The following is a 22974-nucleotide window of genomic DNA, read 5'->3' on the forward strand; positions in this document are numbered from 1 at the left end:
GGCGCCTGGGTGGCTCAGATGGTTAAGCCTCTGCCTTCGGCTCAGGTCATGATCCTGGAGTCCCGGGATCGAGTCCCGCATCGGGCTCCCTGCTTGGCGGGGAGTCTGCTTCTCCTCCCTCTGACCCTCCTCCCTCTCCTGCTCTCTGTCTCTCGTTCTCTCTCTCTCAAATAAATAAATAAAATCTTTAAAAAAAAAATAAATAAATAAAGTAACACTTCAACAGGTAATGACATGGAGGCTGCATGTGAGCAGAAAGAAACAGCTGACCCTTGAACACGTTTGAACTGCATGGGTCCACTTACACGCAGATTTTTTTTTTTTTCCAGTAGAATACAGTAAATGTGTTTTCTCTTCTGATTTTCTTTTTCTTTAAGTAAGCTCTACACCCAATGTGGGGCTTGAACTCATGACCCTGAGATCAAGAGTCGCATGGTCTACTCACTGAGCCAGCCAGGCACCCCTCTCTTATGTTTTTTTTGAGAGAGGGAGAGAGACTCTTCAACAGGCTCCACGCCTAGCATGAAGCCCGATGCAGGGCTTGATCTCACAACACTGAGATCATGACCTGAGCTGAAATCAAGAGTCAGACGCTTAACCAACAGAACCACCCAGGCGCCCCTCTTATGATTTTCTTAGTAACATTTTCTTTTCTCCAGCATACTTTAAGAATTTGATATATAACACATATATGAAATACATGTTCACTGTTTATGTTATTAATAAGGCTTCAGGCCAAGGTCAACAGTAGGCTATTAGTAGTTGCACTTGGATTTTCCACTGTACAGGGGGTCAGCACGCCTAACCCCCAAGTTTTCAAGGGTCAACTGTACTGTCCTGGGCTTTCTAAGACCTTAGCTGACTCTCAGTTATGATGCTAATTTGCAGTCACAAAACTTTGCTTGGCCTTAATTTCTTCATCTATAAAATGACATTCAATAAGATGATCTGTAAGCTTCCTTTATTATTATTATTGTTATTGTTTTTTGTGATAAAAAATACATAACATTAAATTTACCAACTTAACCATTTCTAAGGATACAGTTCCTTAGTGTTAGGTCTCTTCACATTGTTGTGCCATCCATCTCCAGAACTTTACTTCTTGCAAAACTGAAACTATACTCATTAAACTACTCCCCACTTCCTTCTGCTCTCAACCCCTGGCAACCACCATTCTACTTTCTATTTTTATGAATTTGACAACTCTAGATACCTCATATAAGGGGAATCATAAGATTTGTCTTTTTGTGACTGGTTTACTTCATTTGGCATAATGTCCTCAAAGTTCATCCATGTTGTAGCCTGGGTCAGAATGACCTTTCTTTTAAGGCTGAATAATATTCCATTGTACAGATATACACATGTTGTTTATTCATTCATCTGTCAACGGACACTTGGGTTGCTTCCATCCCTGGGCTCTTGTGAATAATGCTGCCATGAACATAGGTGTGCAAATATCTTTGATACGTTTTCTTTTAATGCAAACCATGTAGTAAATTTTTTTGACTGAGTGTTATTAATCCAACACTACCTTCTGATCATGTGAAATTGATTTCCAGAATAAGAAATTAACCTGACAGTCTGTTTAATTTAACAAATATTTATATGTAAGCCTGCCTGTTTCCTTTTAAGGCACTTGATACCTACCACTTCATGATGAAAATACCAGCCAGTCTGATCCAATCAAAATCATTATCCAGTGGCAGCTCTAAGGACATACGGCCCAATTCAAATAGCTTCTATGCAGTTCCACGCAGAATAAACCAACTGACCTCCACATGCTTTACACCGTAGTCTTTAATATTCTCAGGGTAGATTTTTTTAAAAGGTCAAGCAAAGGGAAGGGAAAAGGAAAAAAGGACAGAATTTACCTTATCATGCCGTATCATTAGTGATGTCTTTGAGCCCAGAGCGGAAAGAATCCCAGCTATCTCTACAGCAATGTAGCCCGCACCAACAATGACACTGCGGCTAAAATTAGAGATAGGGTTAATATTTTTAAATAAACTTTTTTGGGAATAATTTCAGATTTATGGAAAAGTTGAAAAGATTGTACAGAGGTGTCCTATATACACTCTGCCCAGTTTTTCTGCAAGTTAACATCTTGCCTAACCATGGTACACCCATCAAAACTAAGAAATGGACGTTGGTACATTGCTATTGACCATACTCCAGGCTTTATTCAGACTTCACCAGTTTTTCCATTCATTTCCTTTTTCTGCTCCAAGATTCAATCTTGGATACTGGATTGCAATTTTATTTTATTTTATTTTGTTTTATATTTTCTTAAAGATTTTTTTTTATTTATTTGACAGAGAGAGAGAGCACAAGTAGGGGGAGCCACAGAGGGAGAGGGAGAAGCAGACTCACCACTGAGCAGGGAGCCCGGTGTGGGACTCGATCCCAGGACCCTGGGATCATGACCAGAGCCAAATGCAGACGCCTAACCGACTGAGCCACCCAGGCGCCCCTCACATTGGAATTTTATCCCTTTGTAGAAGGGAAATATACTTTTAGTTATTAAAAGTTCTTCAGCCTCGGGGTGCCTGGGTGGTGCAGTTGGTTGAGCGTCCGACTCCTGGTTTCGGCTCAGGTCGTGATGTCAGGGTGGTGATCTGGGGGTCATGAGATCGAGCCCCACATTGGGGTCCATGCTCAGCACAGAGTCTGCTTAAAACATTCTCTCTTCTTCACCTTCTGCCCCTCTCCCTCATACTCGTTCTCTCAAATAAACCTTATAAAAGTTCTTTAGCCTCATTTCTCTAGAGAGGAAACAAAAAAACCTTTGAAACTAGAGATGACTTTTTAATTTTATTTATTTTTTTGAAGATTTTATTTATTTGACAGAGAGAGACAGCGAGAGAGAGAACACAAGCAAGGGGAGTAGGAGAGGGAGAAGCAGGCTTCCTGCGGAGTGGGGAGCCCAATGCAGGGCTCGATCCCAGGACCCTGGGATCATGACCTGAGCCGAAGGCAGACGCTTAACCGACTGAGCCACCCAGGCTGCCCCCAGAGAGGATTCCTTATGAGTGACCTTCATACCTAAAACGAAAACTGGCAACACACTCACCATGATTCTTCCCTGCTCAGAACTTCTCCTTGATCACTATTCAATTCTACCAGTCTTTGCAGTAGGTTATAGGCCAATTAAAGCAAGCCATTTAAGTCATAGGATAGATCTGAATTAAAAGTAGACTTCCTGCATAAGCTTCAGTCTAAGAAGGCATCTTCAACACTAGGTGAATGCTGACGAAGGTCTGAGTCAGTGGTGGAGAAGCTGATCCTGGCCCTAGAGAAATGAGGATTACTTCCATGCTGCAGCCTGGAGCATAAATGCCCCTTAGCTGGAGCTGCCCCGTTCAGGGCTGGGGTTCTCTAACGCTTCAAACACAGTCCTTTACCATTGCTACAGTGCTAGGATAAGAAGCAAGCAATCTGGAAAGAGCAAAGGAAACCTTTCTTAACCACCTTCCAAAGGTAAGGTATCCATGTGGTGAGTCTGCCATCAGAGGGGTCTGGTCTAGACAGAGGACGAAGTGTGAACCCAAATAGCTGCAAGTCAGCTATCTTACAATCCAGGATTTGGAAAGAGAAATGTCTACATAGTCTGGAAGATATGAAATAGCTCTTCCATCTCGGCCTCCCTCTTTCCTGTTATATTTGACCTCTTTTCCTTCCTTGAGGTCCTGAGATCGAGCCCTGCTCAGTGAGGCATCTGCTTCAGATTCTTTCTCCCTCTCCCTCCCCTTCTGTCCCTCCTCGCTCACACACGCTCACGCACTCTCTCTCTAAAATAAATAAAATCTTTTAAAAAAAGAAAAAAAATTGTTCATTCATTTCCTACGTTCCCAGAGTGTTTTGTCCTAACACACATAAATTCACTTATTAAACTTGTATTGCTAGCATTTTAAATATTTTAAAATAAATGATTTTACTTTTATACAGGTATCTATAAAGAAGCTTCTATGAGGGTGAGTCTAGAATTGACTTGTATCATCCAAACATGACAAGTAAGGACCACATTTCTGGAAACATTCTCACATGTGTCATCATTCAACCCTAAAACCAAACAGGACAGGGAGGATCATGAGGGAAGAAAAGCGCTTCTCTGACGTGGCTGCGTGCCCTGCAGACAGCAAATCTAAACAGACTGTGCTTCTCTCGAAGTCAGGAGGGTGCCTGCTCTGAATATCTTCATGGGAGGTTTCCACCGCAGCTATGAAACTCAAAGAAGCCCTCTTGCCCGTTTCACCGTCTGTGGCTCCAGGTGAATTAAGGTAAAGGTACGGACAATGGATTATTAGTCACCCTCTGTGAAGGTCTTTATAAAAACGCAGGATTAAGACCTCCAACGGGAGCGGCAGCGTTGAGCAATACTGATTCCAGAGCGAGTGCTACTCAGAGGGAGATAAAGACCAGTCCTGAGCCAAACGGCCCCTCCTCTAGCTCCTAGGTATCCTTGCCTATCAAGAGCGAAAGGAGGCTCCCTGCAACCTCGAAAGCCCGCAAGTGGCAGCTTCTTCAAATTGGAGAAACGATCTTCCTCGGTAGATTCTTTTTCTATATATCTAAATCCGTGACAGATGTTTACTAAGGTCCTTTGGACAAACACACGTAGAGGACAAATTCAGAAAAGCTCTCTTTTGTGAAAGTGCCAGAGCCTTCATTTATGGAGATTCTCTCTGCACTAGCTGCTTTGGAAACCAGAATCAGTTACTTGAGACACATCATCAGCTGATGCTGTATTAAGGTGAAGAAAGAAGATGGTTTTAGGACTTTACTATTTATTCTTCAAAACCACCATGTATTTGATTCTGGTCCTAAAAACTGTAATGAAAGATCTGAGTCAGGGGGCGTCTGGGTGGCTCAGTTGGTTAAGCATCCGGCTCTTGATTTCGGCTCAGGTTGTGATCTCCGGGTTGTGAGATCGAGCCCCGCATTGGCTTTGCGCTTAGCGGGGAGCCTGCTTCTCTCCCTCTGCCCCTCCCCGCTCTCTCTCTCTCAAATGAATACATAAATCTAGAAGAAAGAAAGAAAGAGAGAGAGGGAAAGAAAGAAAAGAAAAGAAAAGATCCATGTCGTTCCCTAGGATATTAGTGGATGAGATACCCAAGGTCATAAAAAGAGAAGCAGGTGAAGAAAATTCAAGGAATGCCTGCATTTAACGGCTGGGAGGGGGAGGTAGAAGAAATGTTAGCAGGAAAGACTGAGGAAGAATGAACACTGAGGTTGGGAAGGAAACCAGCTTACCCAGGCAATTCTTCCAGCTGGAAAAATCCATCACTGGTTATTCCTAGGCAGGCACCTGTGTAGGAAAATGCAATACAGATCACACAGACTGAGCTTTCTCTTGTAAAACGGTATCAATATTTTGTGTAGGACCCAGATGCTTTCTCTGCCATCACATACTGTTTTGACAAGTTTTGTCAAAGTCTCCACTTGGGAAGCTGCCAACCCAGTCTTCCCTGAGTGCACATTTCTGTTTTCTCTCTAGAAATAAAAGCAGTGACGACTACCTATTACATTTCTCCAAGGAACTAAGACCTTCTTGGCTCTTGTGAAGAGACCCTGCCGGCTCTGCTTCATTCTCCTGCCCCCTAATGTAGACATGAACCCCTCAGCTCAGCCTTGGCTCTCTTCTGTGTTTTTCTCCAAAGGTTTAAGCCAACTCTCCCCTCGTTGTGGAGGACTTCCAAATATTCCAGTTTTGACCTCCCCACCAAGTTCCAGTCCCAGATTTCTAACTGCCCTGCTATGTAATTTTACTTTGCTTCACACTCAGTATGTTTAGAATTGAACCTAAACTTTATGTCCCAACCGTATCCCTCTCTCAAGTTTGCCACTTCAGTTAAATGGACCACCTTCCACCAATAATCCAAATGAAATCCTGAGTTGTCAATCGAGGATTCCTTCTCTCAATGCCCCCCACAATATTTCATCAATTAATAAAAATATTGCACTTTGCCAAATTCGAGGTGCCATGATTAAAGGACACATCCAGGGATGCCTGGGTTGGACAGCTGGTTAAGCGTACGACTCTTGGTTTTGGCTGAGGTCATGGTCTCAGGGTCATGAGATGAAGCCCCACTTCGGGCTCCACCCTCAGTGCAGCGTCTGCTTGAGATTCTCTCTCTCCCTCTCACTTCCCCTCCTACTTGTGCTCTCTCTCTTTCTCCCTCTAAAATAAATAAATAAATCTTTAAAAAAAAAAAAAAAAGGACACATCCTGATTCCAGATGTGATCAATATACTTTTTTTTTAAATGTGTCCTGGAATCCATGAAATCCAGCAGCTGAGTCTTCCTTCTGAGGCTGTTATGCCTGTTCTCCTTTCTAACGCCTGGGCCGCTGCAGTGGCTCAGTAACCGTCTGCAGAACTGAGCTTCTCCTTTATGGGTCAGATGCTGATGCTGGGGTTCAGAACCATATCATCACCTCCCATACATTCTACTGTGACAGCTTTCTATACTGATCTCCCTCCTCTGTGAGTCACTGTCGCATTAGTTTTCTAAAATTATCACTTAGATCTTGTCACAACCCTATTTATAAGCCAACAGTTATTTGACCCAGTTGTCGCGAACTCTAGAGATTCCATCATTTGACTTTGTAAGTCTCCACAATTGGGCCTAACCGTCTTCTAGTCTCCGCTTAATGAATGTGCCCCCAGAACTTCAGTGCTGGAAAAACTGGTCGAATTGACTGAATGTCTTTCCAAGACATCTTTATTACCCACTGGTTCTTTCAGTCTTCCTCTTCCTCAGTACGTACCGCTCAATTTGTGAACCCTTTTCCTGGGAAGTCTTTTTGGTTGATGCCATCCCATAGTAATCTGTCCCACCTGTGAGCACCCCAAGCCTCACTATCTGGAAATAACCTTGGAACATTGACCTTTTATTTCTTTGCATTTGTTTTTGTTATATGTTTTAAATTAATAAATGTATATATTTTAAAAATTTAAAAAGCACAACAGAGCATCTAGTGAAAAGCAGAAGTCTTTCCACCCCTGACCTTTAGTCCTCTCCTTAGAGGGAGTCAGCATGACAGGGCTTTGAGTATCTTCCCATAAATATTCCAGTGCATATGGACAGTCCCCCTGCCTTTTGAAAAAGATACAAATTGTAGCATACTATACACTCTGTTGCACACCTTGCTTTTTTTCACTTAACATTCAATCTTGGAGACTGTTTCATATTAGGATGCTTATGTCCAATCTTTCAACTAAATTTTAAGGTACCTGAGAACAGTATCTTACTATCTTTTACGGTAGTTGCTCTTCCTTCTGGGGGTCATGAACCCCCTTTAAAAGCTGGTGAAAGTTTTGGATCCTCTCCCCAGAGAGAACAAAATACATAAATGCATATACACTCAAAATTTCCCATATAAATTGAGGTTGGTCATGGATCTTATGAGGCCAATCCAGGGAGAATACAAAATTTGTATAAGCTATGATCACCGCCCAAAAAGACCTTATAATCTAGTTGAGGAGAAAGATTTGAACCATGTTTCTTATGTAAGAATAAGGCAGTATGTTCATGGCTTATCCCTGTGTGCATAAAATGCAAGAGCGAATAGGACTATCTGAGATTCCTTACTGCTTTAAATTTATAATTCTCTGTGTGAGAGAGAAAACTATGCATACGAAGAAGGTTTAATAGGTCATTAAGTCACATCCACACAAGATTTCACTTCCTTGAACCAAACAGTAACTACAGAACATGTCTTATAAATAACAACCCGTGTGACAAATCCAGGCAGGTGACCATCTCTGTCATGCTGAGAAGGAAAGGAGGAGATTCTTTGCTGATTTTTCTCCCTGTGTTACCTGTAGAATGTATGAGCTTGGAGCTGGAAAAAATACCTTTCTTTGCCCCATCACTAGGTACCAGTTAAGCCAATTACATTTAGGCTCTGCAGAGACTTTCTCCTATGGCCATGTGGCCTTGTCCAAGAGAAAGAACTGGAACAGGCAGATCCCCTAGCACGGCTTGCAAGGCTGAAGACAACAGTAAACTCCACTTGACTATTAACAACAGGTATTCGCCTTGAGAAGACTCACCGGGAATCTGGCTCTCCTGAGGACGTGAGGGCACACCACCTGTGGCAATCAGGATGTGAGGAGCAGTGTATTTGTTCCCATTGACCTCTACTGTGGGCTCGGGATCACACGTGAACGCTGCGTGGCCATGGATGATTTCTATATGGGACTGGAGAAGGGACCGTGACATTAGCCTGTGCTCAAGATACTTTTTCTTGTATCTTCTTCACCAGTGGCAATGTATCAGCTCTTTCCATTTCTCCACAGAGGCTATCTGGATTCGAGGTTTGCTGATGCCAAGACAACTCTGTAACGTCTGAGTTTTGGCAAAACATCTGTTGACACTCAGGTAAGGGGATTGCCATTTGGTGGGCCGTAAGAAGAAATAAAGACGCTATCTTGGGCCAAAATCCAGAGACCAAAAAAATATGTGCCAGTCACCTCCACAGGGAGAAACCCTACATCCCTGTCCCCAGGAGTTTAGGGAGAAAGTCCTCCTCACTTGCAATGAAATCACACTGAAGAATGGTGTGTCTGCAGGAGGGACACAAAGCTCAGAAAGAAAAAAGGATAATGGTGAAGGAAGTAGAGGTGAAAGAGGAACACTCTGGCCAAGGGAGGAAAATGCAATGCTTCTGTTTTCGCAAACAGAATGGAAGGATACCACAAATACCACGACAATGAAGTTCTGCGCTAGAGATGTTGAGAATTCAGACTCTGGCACCCTCCGTGCCGGGGCCTCCCTTTCGGGGAATGAGAGCAAGCGTCTGAAGCCATGATACATGTTATCGGCAAGCAAATGTGGGCAACTTACCAGGACAACGGAATCATAGGAGCTTGATCACAAAAGAGCGTATTTCAACCTTTTGGAACATGTTCGGTTCTGATTTAAGTTATTTCCTCCTTCCCAAACAGCTCTCCAGGCCTGCTCTACAGATGACCTGCTTAACCAAGCTGAATCAAGATCAGTGCCAGAAGCCACAAGAAAAACCTCCCTCAGGAGAGAATGGTTTTCCACAGGGTGCTAGACAAAGAGGCGTATGGGTCAACTGCCAATAATAATCATGTGGGGGAGGAACCGATATAATTTTTATTTGCATTTCCTAAGATACTTGACAGAAAGTTTCCCTTCCTATTCACAATTTCTGGATCAACTGTAAGTAATTTCTTTCCCATAAGGTCACACACAGTAAGTTCGACTACACGCCGAGATTTGTGAATATTTAAAAAAAAAAATGCTGTTCCCTGAGTGATTTTCTAGCTCTTCCGCAAAAGTATTTTCGCTCACTCCATTTTTTAAAAAAAACTGATGTGGGTGTTTTAGTATAGCACGTGGTGCCTCTATGCTCATGTCTAACGGTCTTAAAATCTCTTGTCAGCAGTGTAGAGGGGACAAAAGGCCCCCAAACACTTCCCTCTTGAATTGGGGATTAAGGTCAGAAAATATCACCTTCCAAAAAAATAAACCCAATGAATAAGAATCAATATAAAAATATAAGAGGTTAGCCATTTATAGAAGTAACTCAGCCCTAAAAGTTGGCTTATAAACATGCTGCCGATGAGATTATGCTGGCCCAAATATCACCAACAATCTACTGATCTAAATACAATCTAAGCCCTGCGGAAATCTTAGAAACTGCAAAGTGAAACCACAAAGGCAAATGAAGGGTGGTGGGATGTATGCTGTCAAGAGAAGGACAGATGGGGACGCCTGGGTGGCTCAGTCAGTTAAGTATCTGCCTTTGGCTCAGGTCATGATCCCAGGGTCCTGGGATTGAGCTGCCAGACAGGCTCCCTGCTCAGTGGGGAGTCTGCTTCTCCCTCTGCCCCTCCCCCTGCTCACTCTCTCTCTGAGAGAAAAAAAGAAAAGAAAAAGGACCGATGGATGGTACACCATTTGTCAATGTCTCCAGCAGCCCCGAGTGGAAGGAGTACAACATTTAAGCACCAAGGCAGAAAAAGCCTCAGATTAGCAAAGGACAATATATATTTGCTGAAGGTAAACATGCCTTTGCCCAATGTTCTTGATCAGACTTCATTCACAAAAAACAACCTTCTGAACCATAATTTGCTCTCTTGAGTACATCTAGCCACCAAGGACAAGGTTGCTGTGAGCAAATGAACAATGGCAGCTCTCTAGCCAGGCAGTACCTCCGATGTGAATTAATAAGCTGGAGCACTGTTGTGTAAATCAGTCTCTTATGTTTTGGATTTCTGGAACTAAGTGGAGGGCCGGACCTACTCAAGGGGCGGCCATTATGAGAGACTCGGTCTACCAATCACAGCATGTGCTGCCCACTCTGTAGAAAAAAAGACTGGCCTCCTGAGTCAGGGACTCACTCTGGCAGGTCCACCTCAAAATCATTAACTGCAAAAGAAATAAAAGAAACAACAAGAGATACGTGCAAAGGCTATGTTTTTGTCTGGCCAGATGGGTAGCACAGTCCAGCAGAGAATAGCTCCCTCTCCAAGCTCCAAACCCAGCACACTCACCTTGGTTAGATTATTTTGATAGATGGTATTCAGGCGGCTCACATAGGCATCACGCTTTTCCTTTATGACACTGTAATGAAACTTGAGTCAGTACTGAGAAACAGGATTCTCTTCTTTCAGTTAGTGACTGGGGCATCTGTCCCTGAACACCCCTATCAGCAGCGAATCACGCACATGGAGAGCCGTCAACAAGATCCCTATGAGTGAGTATCTCTGAAGGCAGCTGTCCCTTCCCCTGTGTCCACCTGCTCTGCCATATGTGGAGAGCCCTCATTCTACTCCAGGGAGGACGTTCAGGTGGAATCCACGGTACGTAACTTTCTTTCTGCCGAAAAGACAGGAAGAGCTGCTTTGGCAAGTGCCTAGTACTTAGCAGCCATTCAGTAAATAGTTGTTGAATAAATGAATGAATTTCCGAAAATCTGAGGGCTCCTAAAAGCTTATGGCAGTCCCTTAAAAAATTAAACATAAAATTGCCATTTGAGGGGGCAGGGTAGGGGGAAAAAAAAGGAAAATTAAAAAAACAATAATAAATAAAATTGCCATTTGACCCAGCAATTTCACTTCTAGGTATAGACCCAAAAGAACTGAAAGCAGGGAGGGGAGGGGGGTGGGAGGATGGGTTGGCCTGGTGGTGGGTATTGAGGAGGGCACGTTCTGCATGGAGCACTGGGTGTTGTGCACGAACAATGAATCATGGAACACTTCATCTAGAACTAATGATGTAATGTATGGGGATTAACATAAGATTAAAAAATAAATTAATTAATTAAAAAAAAAAAAAGAACTGAAAGCAGGGACTTGTAGATCAATGTTCGCAGCAGCATTATTCACAGCAGACAAAAGGTAGAAACAACCTAGAAGTCCACTGAAGGTTGAATGGATCAACAAAATGTGGTATGAACACAAGGGAATATTTTTTAGCCTTAAAAAGGAATGAAATTCTGACACGCCACGACATGGATGAATTCTGAAAACATTATGCTAAGTGAAACAAGCCAGACTTAAAAGGACAAATACCATATGAAGTACCTAAAATAGGCAAATTCGTAGAGACAGAAAGTAGGATAGTGATACCAGGGGCTGGCAGGGAGGGAAGATGAGTTCTTGTCTAATGAGCCCTTGTTTCTGTTCTGGATGGTAGAAAAGTTCTTGAAATGAATGGTGGTAACAGTTGCTCAGCACTATGAATATACTTAATGGCCCTGTATTGACAACTTAAAAATACCTACAATGGACTTTGTGTGTCTTTGAAAGCCATTTTATTGAGGTAAGACCGACATACAAAAAACTGTACCTATTTATATATTTACTGTATACAACCTGATGAGTTTAGAGAGAAGCATACACCTTACAACCAGCATCACAATCAAGGCCACAGATACATCCATCACCTCCAAAACTTTATGTTATATGTATTTTACCACAGTAACACCCTCCCAAAAAAGTTTGCAGCTCATTTAATTATGAAAGAAAAATATTTATATTTGTAAATAGAACCCTCTGAGCATTAACGCTTACCGCCAATTGAATTTACTCTCACAACTTTGAAAGCCATAATCAACGTGATCGTGCATGAATTCAGAGTGGACAGCTGTGTTCCACATTACCTGTAAAAAAAAAAAAAAAAAAAGGTAGCCACAACAATAGTATATGAGTCCTGAGGAAAGAAAGAAATCATGCATGAAAGGGAACTACATAATAGCAGATAAAAATAATGAACTTTAAAATAAAAATAAAAATAAAAATAAACATCCTAAAAGTTCAGCAATATGACCAGACAGATGTTGTAAGGAAGCTGCTGAAATGTTGCAGGAAATTATTTCTATTAAATTCCCTACTTTATAAACTCTATAGAAGCAGGATGTTATACGCCTCCCAGTCCTTCCGGTAAAATTTATTGTTGCTTACCATCCTTGTTTTAAGTTTCAGATTTGTTGAAGCCCTGTCTTCTGTGATTAGTTCTAGGAAATGGAACTGCATCTGTAGTTTACAATAAAGTGATTTAGAAGAAGCTATGAGATCAAGTTGAGGACTGAAAACCTTAAGAGAATGAATCCCTCTTATAACGTCGGTGCCTATGAACATGTCCTTGTTAAGGACGTGTGTAATTAGACATCTGGAACTCAGAGGTTTGTTGCATCTCTGTGGAATGCAGCCTAAAATCCATAAAGGCCTTTTATGCCAACTGATTATCATGATGACTAAATTCAAGTTGGCATCCAGAACTCTAGATGACAAACTATCATTTTTCTTTGTCAGACAAGCCTGAGACTCCATTTTTGACAAGTCTTAAGATTCCTTCTTTGTACCGTTCTCCCTTTATGCCTAAAGATGAGTAACTGATGACCCTGCTGGATTCTGCTTTTTTTAAATTGAGGTAAAATTCTTATAATACAGAATTAACCATTTTATCTGCTAGATTGTTTATCTTAAATAATACATATGAAAGGTCTGTCAATACTACAAAATAAAATAGGTTATTTTAAGAAACACCACTATAGGGGCGCCTGGGTGGCTCAGATGGTTAAGCGTCTGCCTTCAGCTCAGGTCATGATCCCAGGGTCCTGGGATCGAGCCCCACATTGGGCTTCTGGCTCAGCGAGGAGCCTGCTTCTCCCTCTGCCTCTGCCTCTCTCCCTGCTCATGCTTTCTCTCTCTCTCTGTATCTCTGTGTCTCAAATGAATAAATAAAATCTTTAAAAAAAAAAAAAAAGAAACACCACTATACATCTTCCCATCATCAGGTACTATATTTATTTACTTCCGATTCGTATTATATATGATGCTATAGCATCAGACACCCTCTGGAGAAGCTCTATATGAACTACATTGGACTTCCAGGCTCATCCTAACTTGGGTAGTAGCAGGCCCATCCATCTGATTCCTTCTCTACTGCTGCCCCACTACCCTTCCGGAGGAGTTACTCCAGGCTTCAGGCTGTTCTAGAAAACAAGAGGCAATTACCAACTGGTCTTCAAGAATGCAAAAGCACTTTGAAGTCAGTAGAGCCCTATGAAAATATAAGGTAAATGTCCTGCACATGTAATCAGAATAGAAGAAATAAATGAAACATAATATATGGGAACAAAATATTACAAATTCAGGCTACTAGGCCCAGATAATATTTTTAAATAATGAGGTAGCACCAGTCAACGGATTTACTACCATAACTGGCTTAAACTACATAAAACCACCTTATAACTGATTTACGTAATTCATGTATCATAACTGCATGACTCCAATTAGAAGAGTCCAAAATCTAAGACCAAAAGGAAAGAAAATAATTGAGGAAAAGTGTCCCACAGTAAAAAAGAAACCTTCCTGTGATAAACAAACAAACAAAACCCCCCCAAAAAACAAAACCCAAACCCCACGTACTCATACCAAGGAACAGATTATAAAAAACCCTTCTGGCATTATACTCAGGTATGTGTCACTGAAGAGATTAGGCATATTTGCTTACCTGTTACCAAAAAAATGCCAGTTTAGAAGGTAATCTCAGTAACAAAAGGTTTTAAGTTTAGGAGTATAATATGCTTTGAAAGCACATTCCAATGTGGAGTAAAATGATTTGCCGGTATAAACCAAGAGGCAGCTTTGGAAATAAGAGCAGCCATTTCTTCGTCTTTCGTCACAGGTGAAGGACAAGTTCATTCAGTGTGCCCGATACCACAGACACTAGGAACGAAAACCACCACAGTTGTTAAGAGAATCCATGAGGCTACAGAATTAAATGGGAATACTTAAGAAGATTCCATTCAGGGGGCACCTGGGTTGCTCAGTCATTGGGCGTCTGCCTTCGGCTCAGGTCATGATCCCAGGGTCCTGGGATCGAGCCCCGCATGGGGCTCCCTGCCCTGCGGGAAGCCTGCTTCTCCCTCTCCCACTCCCCCTGTTTGTGTTCCTGCTCTTGCTATCTCTCTCTCTGTCAAATAAATAAATAAAATCTTAAAAAAAAAAAAAAGATTCCATTCAGTTATTTAGATTGAGCAAAAGCAATCCTGTGCAGATGGCCCAGTCCTAATTACTGGACCTAGATATAATCTCACTCATGCACTCTAAGCTAATAAATCAATGCATTCGTTAATCAAATATGTAAAAGGAGTGTGGAAGGAAGAAGAAATAAAAATTCTACCTTTTTGGGTACACATCCAACATTCACCTGGGGGGGGAAAAGGACAGATTTTAAGAATATTAAACTCAAATCATCCCACAAACCTGCAAGAAATGAACCCCAAGCATCAACCCAGGAGACTTCCTTAAGTTCTACGTCACCTTCTACAGTTACTACCTTTTTTCTATTATGGAGTTGTTAAAGATAGGTTCTTTTTCTTATACGATGAGGCAGAGAATTTTATTCGTCAGCATTTTCTCAAGAAAAACAGTCACTGAGAAAGAGACAGAAAATAATTCGATATCCACAGGGCTACGCAGTGCAGGGGTGGTAGAGGTCAGGAGGTGGCCCAAGCCTGAACTTGCACAGAACCCAAAAGTCTGAAGCAGAAGACAGCAGCAGGAGGGAAGAGGACCCACCCACTGAATAAGGGCAGTTGAAGCATCTGAGCAGCTGCTCCAGAGGATTTCTGAGAAACTTATTATGCCATACGCTGGGTAAAACCCTCAAAATGCCCCTTTGAAAAATTCTCTGGCAGAAATCTACATTACTTTTCAGGACCAAAGGAAAATGAAGAATCAAGCAGTAAGGTTCATCCATGCTATTCTCTATGTGTACATATATATGTATGAGTGCATATATATGTACATACACATACATGCTTATATATATCCATGCTTATATACTTGCTAGAGACAGACCACAAATTTGATTCTTAGCCTTCTAGCCGCCAAAACACAAAGGAAAACACAAACGGTTGTAAGATGTCACATAAAAACCGACCAGCTGTGGGGCGCCTGGGTGGCTCAGTTGGTTAAGCGACTGCCTTCGGCTCAGGTCATGATCCTGGAGTCCCGGGATCGAGTCCCGCATCGGGCTCCCTGCTCGGCGGGGAGTTTGCTTCTCCCTCTGACCCTCCCCCCTCTCATGCTCTCTCTCTATATTTCATTCTCTCTCTCAGATAAATAAATAAAATCTTAAAAAAAAAACCAAAAAACAAAAACCGACCAGTTGTTTAAGAAAGCAACTATTTGTACCCCTCAGACTAGAGAGAAATTCTTCCCAACAGTCCCTGTCGACAAGCTGTGATATATGCTTACGTACAAATTTTTGTTTCCATCTGTTTATTTCCTTCCAATCACATGCTAAAATTTGTAATATGGAAAAAAAAAAAGTTGGGTTAAGAGTAAGATTAATCAGGGGGCGCCTGGGTGGCTCAGTCGTTAAGCGTCTGCCTTCGGCTCAGGTCATGATCCCAGGGTCCTGGGATCGAGCCCCACGTTGGGCTCCCTGCTCAGCGGGAAGCCTGCTTCTCCCCCTGCTTGTGTTCCCTCTCGCGCTGTGTCTCTCTCTGTCAAATAAATAAATAAAATCTTTAAAAAAAAAAGAGTAAGATTAATCAGAATATAGACCATAATATTGTACTATAATTATGTATGTGATAAATATCATTACATGGACAATCATATTATATAAATGTATCAAGGTAACATGCTGTACACCTTAAACTTACACAAGTATTACATGTCAAATGAATTCAGTAAGAAAATTAAAAGAGGAAGACTGATTAAAATGAAGAAATGTGTACTTGGATGAATGGGTAAACACTCGGTGTACCTTAGCAGAGGAGCCGGTTGCAGAAGGAAAACTACATTGACCTCACTCTTTTGAAGGGCAAGTTAGAGACCCCTTCAGCCCTGGAAACCTGTCATGTAACGTGTATTCCTGACTCCCTTTAATCTTATAAATACTGACTGGGAGGTGTTGGTGACATCTTGGCAATTACAATGAAGTTAAGAGATTTTTTAAAAAAAAGTTTTTGAGAGAGAGAATGAGCAGGGTGGTGGTGGTGTAAGGAGCAGAGGGAGAGAGAGAATCTTAAGGAGGCTCCATGCCCAGAACAGAGCCTGATGTGGGGCTTGATCTCAGGACCTTGAGATCATGACCTGAGCCGAAATCCAGAGTCCAGGCACCCCTGAAGTTATGAGATTTAAATGAGGTCTCAACTGTATATCCTCAAAAATATCAGTATGTTCACTCATGCCTGTTGGCATGGAGTAAAGACTGAATATTTAAATAGTGTTGGTTTCTGGAAAGAATTTGTATCAGGTGTTTACAGCTCTGCTGATCATGACCATAAGGAACTAGGTTGGCTCTCTATAAGCCCAAAGAATACAAGCCTACTTCTTACAGAATATTTTCTGGGCATCCTGCGGTGAAATCTGAACTACATATGTATGCACTTGCCAAGGGATTTTATATGAAATGGCAGAATAAAAGAAACCTGCCCAAATCTCATTAAGATCTCAAATATTTGAAAAAGAAGGTCTTATGAACAGTCACCTGATATTGCTCTACTTGCAGCATACATCCTGCAATTTCATTTTAATCCTATTATTTCGCATTATTCTGCACCCAGAAATTATAAAGGAGTGAGTTATATTTCTATAAGTTTCAAGCTATCAGTCATTTGGAGGTTTTTCTCCTAGAAAGAGACAGGTCATATACTATTTAGTTGTGGACTTGGATCTTTTATGAGATTTTGCTAAAATAAGGATTCAGAAGGCAAAAGAAGTGGGAACTCAGAGGATTGAGAGAAGAGTGCAGAATTCAAGCCTCATAAAATAAAGGAATCACACCTACACTAGTATTACAAGCAGGCTATTCAGAAAGTACTTTATATCAGCAATTAGAATAATTTATGGCTTTCTCCCTACACTGCCCGGCCATCGGTCTAAGCAGAGGATATGCTATTTCTCAATTCCCAAGTATTTGAATTATGGAAATAGATGGAATGAACCAATTCTAAGGAAGGAGGAAGACAGGTGTTTCCTATGTGGTAGAAGAGAGGAAGGCAGCTGAATCCCAGCCCCTTGGTGGCAATGATTTTATCATCAGACCTGCCCTTCCCGGTTCATCTGGAGGGTAGAGTGCTTCCAAGTCCCCTCTATGCACAGCTCTATACCCTGCAGTTGGCAGCTTAAGTTCACCAAGAGGCTTCAATGAGGACAGAATCCAAAACCACGTTCTCCAAAAGTAGAGATGATTTCAAGACACTAAATAAATACACTCCATTTGTCCTATAGTCAACCTTCTCCAGCTTCCCAGGAACCTTTAAAAGCAATTTAAATGGTCATAAGGCACTAAATGTTCTGAACCACTCTCAGACATCATCAATTTATTCCTCATGTACATTTGAGGCTATCTGAAAGCTATTTAAGGCAATTTTTAAAAAAGTTTGGGACATGCTCCTTCTAAGGGCCAAGATGGCCTTTCACTCGTGCCAAGTGTTATGACTAGCTTTGGTTGGCTTTTTAGAAGTTTCCGCCTTTTTTGCCTTCTAAAATATTTTAACTTGCTGGGACGCCTGGGTGCCTCAGTTGGTTAAGCGCCTGCCTTCGGCTTAGGTCATGATCCCAGGGTCCTGGGATAGAGCCCCACGTCGGGCTCCCTGCTCAGCGGGAAGTCTGCTTTTCTTTCTCCCTCTCCCTCTGCTTGCTCTCTCTGTCTCTCTCTCAGATAGATAAATGAAAGAAAAGAAAAGAAAAGAAAGAAAAGGAAGAAAGAAATACAACTCGCCCTATTTTGGCAGCTCCTAGTAATAGGCCTCCAGGCCTTTCCACTGGTTTTAGAAACCTAGTTACACTTCAGCACAACACAACTGATGACCAGATGCCTCTCTGACTTGGAAGGGAAGAAAACAGCCATTAGTTATCAACAGAGCTGGGGAAGCCAGGGTGGAAAGCTCTGTATAGTCATGCTCAACCCTTCTTCCTCTGCAGCTGACGATGGCAGTAGGTTGTCAGAAAGAACACAAGCACGGAATCAGACAGACATGAGTTTGAATCCCAACCTTACCTCCTACTTACTGGCTGCTGGTGGGTAAGTTTCTAAACCTCTGAGCTCAGTTTCTTATTCTGTAAAATGGGAATGGTAATACAGAGGTTTTGAGAAGATGACAGATAATGCAAATAAAGCACTTCTTCTCTAATTTATGATAGACCTGATGATGAAATTGACTCCCCTGAATTATTTCTGTAGTCTGCTGGATCCCAAGGCTCACAAAAGGCTTTTTGAAAAAGACAGATCAATTCCCCAGGTGGCTGGCTCCCTTTCAGGAATGAATCAACTGATGGCAGAAAGCTTGCCTCCCAGGCTGGGACACCAGGGTGATGGGTTCTCAGGGCTCTGACTTCCCAGGGGTGCACACAGCAGGTAAGACCCGAAACATACAACCCTTTCCACCTGGCAAATTTCCCTGCAGAGCCCTCATTCCCCAGGGGGACGTTAACCAATGATAAGCCTTAGAGACAAGTTTCTCGCATTCCTGAGTGCAGTCGACGCCAGAGACACTCCTGTAGCTTCGCGTCCTTTGTAATCTGACAGTCCATCTCTGGGAACTCCCTGTCCCGACCTGGGGTTCAGAATCCATTCAGGTGGCCTGCCAGCGTTGGCTCACAGTGGAGACGGGGGCCCCTCCCAACAGGGACAGAACAGGTGAAGAGTCTGATGATACACGCGGCGAAATTCAGGGGCTTCACCACGTTTCTAGGCTGCACCCCTCTCACCTTCAGTTCTGCCCAGATAGGTGAAAACTTCACACTGTCCATGTCGGTGGTAAAATGAGGATCTCGTCCACTGACCTGTCAAGAATGCCACCTGCACTTAACAGCAGACTTCCTTCTTTTGGTTCCCTGCTTCTGTTTCCCGTCACCGAGTTGCCTACAGTTTCCTGTTTTCCTTTTTTGCATCCTACCATCTAGTTCAAGACTGGCATGGGGAAGGAGCACTTAGAATATGCTGGACCAGTCATCATTCACTAAGCAAAACCCTATGACTTCATCAACTCATTCTTTCAGCAACTCTATACTGAATACCTACTTAGCGCATGCCTGACTGTCCTAGGGGTTGGAGTGGGTAGGCAACCAGGACAAAGATCCCTGTCTTTGTCAAGTTTCATCAGCTTCACACCAACAGTGACTGAATGAGACCACTTGGCCCTGTGTCTCTACTCTGACGCCATCATGCAATTAGCTCAATTCTGACACTATCTACCTAGAGGTAGCATCAGATCCCACAGATTGGGGGTTTGGTCCTTCAAGCCTGCTGGCCGTCCCTACTGCAGATGCCAATCACAAGTCCAGTTATCACCTGTGCTCCAGACCAACTCTCGAAGGTTCCAACAACGCCCTTCTTGGGTTGGATTAATTGCTAGAGTGGCTCATGGAAATTAGAGGAACATTTTACTTACTAGATTCCCAGTTTACTATAAAAGGATGTAACCCAAGCACAGGCGGGTGAAGAGATGCATAGGGCAAGGTATGTGGGAAGGCGTGGAGCTTCTGCCACTCTCCTCCAATCTCCATGTGTTTGCCAAACCCAGAAGCTCTCTGAACCCCAACCTTTTGGGGTTTTTTCTCCCTTCAAAGATTTGTTTACATAGGCATGATTGATTAAGTCATCGGTAACTGGTGATTGATTCTACCTCCAGCTCTCCTTCCCAGAGGCCAGGGAGATGGGAATGAAATCCCAACGCTCAAATCACAAGGTTGGTTCTCCAGCCAACCAGGTCTCATCCTTAGGTTCTTTCCAAAAGTCACCTCATTACATAAACTCAGGTGTGGAATATTCATTTGTTATAAATACCAAGATACCTTTATTACTTTTATCACTTAGAAAATTCCAAAGGGTTTTTAGGAGCTCTGTGCCAGGGATGGGGACCAAGACCAAAGGTATATTTTTTATCATAAATCACAGTATTATACCTTGACACATTTTAAACATCCAATATCCATGTCTTTACCTTCAAATTTCACACTTCAATTAAAGATTAGTACTGGGAGGCTAAAGAAAAAAAAAGTATTCTCTGCAAAACAGAATCTAAAGCAAGAAAATGAAGTGATACAAGAGATATTAACAAATGTTGGAATTAAAATCATTTTGGCTCTGGGCGCCTGGGTGGCTCAGCTGGGTAAGCATCTGCCTTCGGCTCAGGTCGTGATCTCAGGATCCTGAGATCGAGCCCCACATTGGGATCTCTGCTCAGCGGGGAGCCTGCTTCTCCATCTCACTCTCCCTCTGTGCTCTCTCTCAAATAAATAAATAAAATCTTTTAATAAAATCGTTTTGGCTTGGGCGCCTGGGTGGCTCAGATGGTTAAATGTCTGCCTTCGGCTCAGGTCATGGTCCTAGGGTCCTGGGATTGAGTCCCGCATCGGGCTCCCTGCTAGGCGGGGAGCCTGCTTCTCCCTCTGCCTCTGCCTCTCTCTCTCTCTCTGACTCTCATGAATAAAAAAAAAAAAAAAAAAAAATCGTTTTGGCTCAATACTTAGCTAAGCAGAACATGAGATTAATGTGGACCTCAGTCCCAGGTGTCAAATTTATTTTATTTTCTTAAGATTTATTTGAGAGAGAGACAGAGAGAGAAAGCACGAGCTGGGGGAGGGGTGGAGGGAGAGGAAGAAAGAGAAATCTCAAGCAAAATCCCCCGTGAGTACGGAGCCCGACAAAGGTCTTGATCCCACAACCCTGAGATCATGGCCTGAGCCGAAATCAAGAATTGGATTCTTAACCGACTGAGCCACCCAGGTGCCCCTCAGCTGTCAAATTTAAAAGAACTTTTACTCTGAGGCATCCAGGAGGACCCAGAAATAGCTATGTAAGACAGAACTTCTTCTGGATGGTCAGTTCTCTACCCCCGATGCCCACAACAGTGATGTCTGGCCCTACATCTCCTGTTCCCTCACCAAAAGAAAAGGACCTAGGACTGTATATCCTCATTTCATATCTAATGTTGTAACACCCAGTGAATAAATGGTTATTAATTATAAGGTCATTAGTCTTTCCACAAAATTCCTTCAATCCCACTCTACAAGAAACATTCTCTGTTACGACTTGTTCAAAGTACGCTTTACAAAGAAATAGGACCTTTGAGGGGTTCCGAGGCAGCCTTTCTTTTCTGGCCCTGCAGATTTAAGTGGGTTCTGAGGCAAGATGACAAAGCAATATTACACTAATCCTAGTGCAAAAAAATTAAACAATCAACAGGGTAAATCAAAAGACCAATTTCAACATGAGGATTTGCCTACTTCAACTAACCCCACCCTTTCTGATCACTCCTTTATTTGGCACTTATGAATATAAGTGTGCCACACCTTACAGAACTCTAAACCCACAAAACAAATTAGGGTAACTTTCTGTTTTTGAGGGTTACCTGTCAATACCGAAGGTGTGTTGGGGTACATGAGTGGCTCAGTCGGTTAATCATCTGCCTTCGGCTCAGGTCAGATCCCAGGGTCCTGGGATTGAGCCCCAGGTCGGGCTCCCTGCTCAGCGGGGAGTCTGCTTCCCCCTCTGCACCTCCCCCTTGCTTGTGCGTGCTCTCTCTCTCTCCAATAAAGTCTTAAAAAATACTGAAGATATGATCTCCTTTATGTAAATGTCCACTTAAAAATGCATATTCAACCTTGGGACGTTATACTAAAATAAGTGAAATAAATCAAATATTGCAGGATTTCACCTACATGAGATTATCTACAGTAGTCGAATTCATAGAACCAAAGAATGGAATGGTGGTTGCCAGGGTCTGGACAGGGGTGGGAGAGGAATGGGAAGTTACTAATCAACAGGCACAAAATTTCAGTTAAGCAGGACGAGTAAGTTCTAGGTATCCTGCTGTACCACATGGTACCTATAGTCAACAGTACTGTACTGCTTAGAAATCTGTTAAGAGGGTAGATTTCATGTTAAGTGTTCTTACTATTAAAATTTTTAAAAAATATGTTCAGCCTTATGTGGAGATATAGGCATCATAGTATCAAAGTACCTGATATCACCTCCAAGGTCGGTCGATTTACATGTTGCTAAGTCATTGTTTTCAGCCTAGATAAACACAAACAACAGTCTACTGAGCAGCCTGTTTCTCAGGCATCTTTTAAAACCCCCACCTTTCCTGCTGGCCTCTCCAATTGGTGCTGTGCAGCACCGTTCACAGTGACATTAACAATCAAGAAGACTTCTACTAGGTACAAACTTCCAGCTATAAAATCAGTAAGTCATGGGGATGTGATGTACAGCATGGTTAATAATACTATATTGCATATTTGGAAGTTGCTAAGAGAGTTGATCTTAAAAATTCTTATCACAAGAAAAGAAGATTTGTAACTATGTACGGAAACAAGCTTAACTTGACTTCTTGTGGTGATCATTCCACAGGATATACAAATATGGAATCATTATGCTGTACACTTAAACTAATACAATGCTATATGTCAATTACATCTCAATTAAAAAAGAAAAGAGAAAGGAAAAGAAAAGAGAGGAAAGGGAGG

General features: G+C 42.3%; 2 protein-coding genes across 3 annotated transcripts in view; one reads left to right on the plus strand and one right to left on the minus strand.

The window, feature by feature from the left end:
• The window catches only part of GSR (glutathione-disulfide reductase), a 41658-nt gene that overhangs the window by 12923 nt on the left and 5761 nt on the right, over positions 1–22974 (minus strand). The window contains exons 2-7 of one of the 2 annotated variants that reach the window (XM_081808559.1): positions 14666–14692; positions 12049–12137; positions 10528–10597; positions 8056–8203; positions 5251–5305; positions 1872–1971 (exon numbers count right to left, since the gene is read on the minus strand). In XM_081808559.1, coding sequence (XP_081664685.1) covers positions 1872–1971; positions 5251–5305; positions 8056–8203; positions 10528–10597; positions 12049–12137; positions 14666–14692 — 489 coding nt within the window. Of the gene's footprint in view, positions 1–1871; positions 1972–5250; positions 5306–8055; positions 8204–10527; positions 10598–12048; positions 12138–12438; positions 13136–14665; positions 14693–22974 lie in introns of those variants that run through there. The other variant, XM_081808552.1, reaches the window with a different exon arrangement.
• UBXN8 (UBX domain protein 8) overlaps positions 1–22974 on the plus strand; it is a 64671-nt gene that overhangs the window by 5251 nt on the left and 36446 nt on the right. The window lies entirely within an intron of this gene.

Source organism: Leptonychotes weddellii, chromosome 2 (assembly GCF_054177405.1).
Source record: "Leptonychotes weddellii isolate Sample4059 chromosome 2, ASM5417740v2, whole genome shotgun sequence".
In the NCBI taxonomy this organism is placed as follows: domain Eukaryota; kingdom Metazoa; phylum Chordata; class Mammalia; order Carnivora; family Phocidae; genus Leptonychotes; species Leptonychotes weddellii.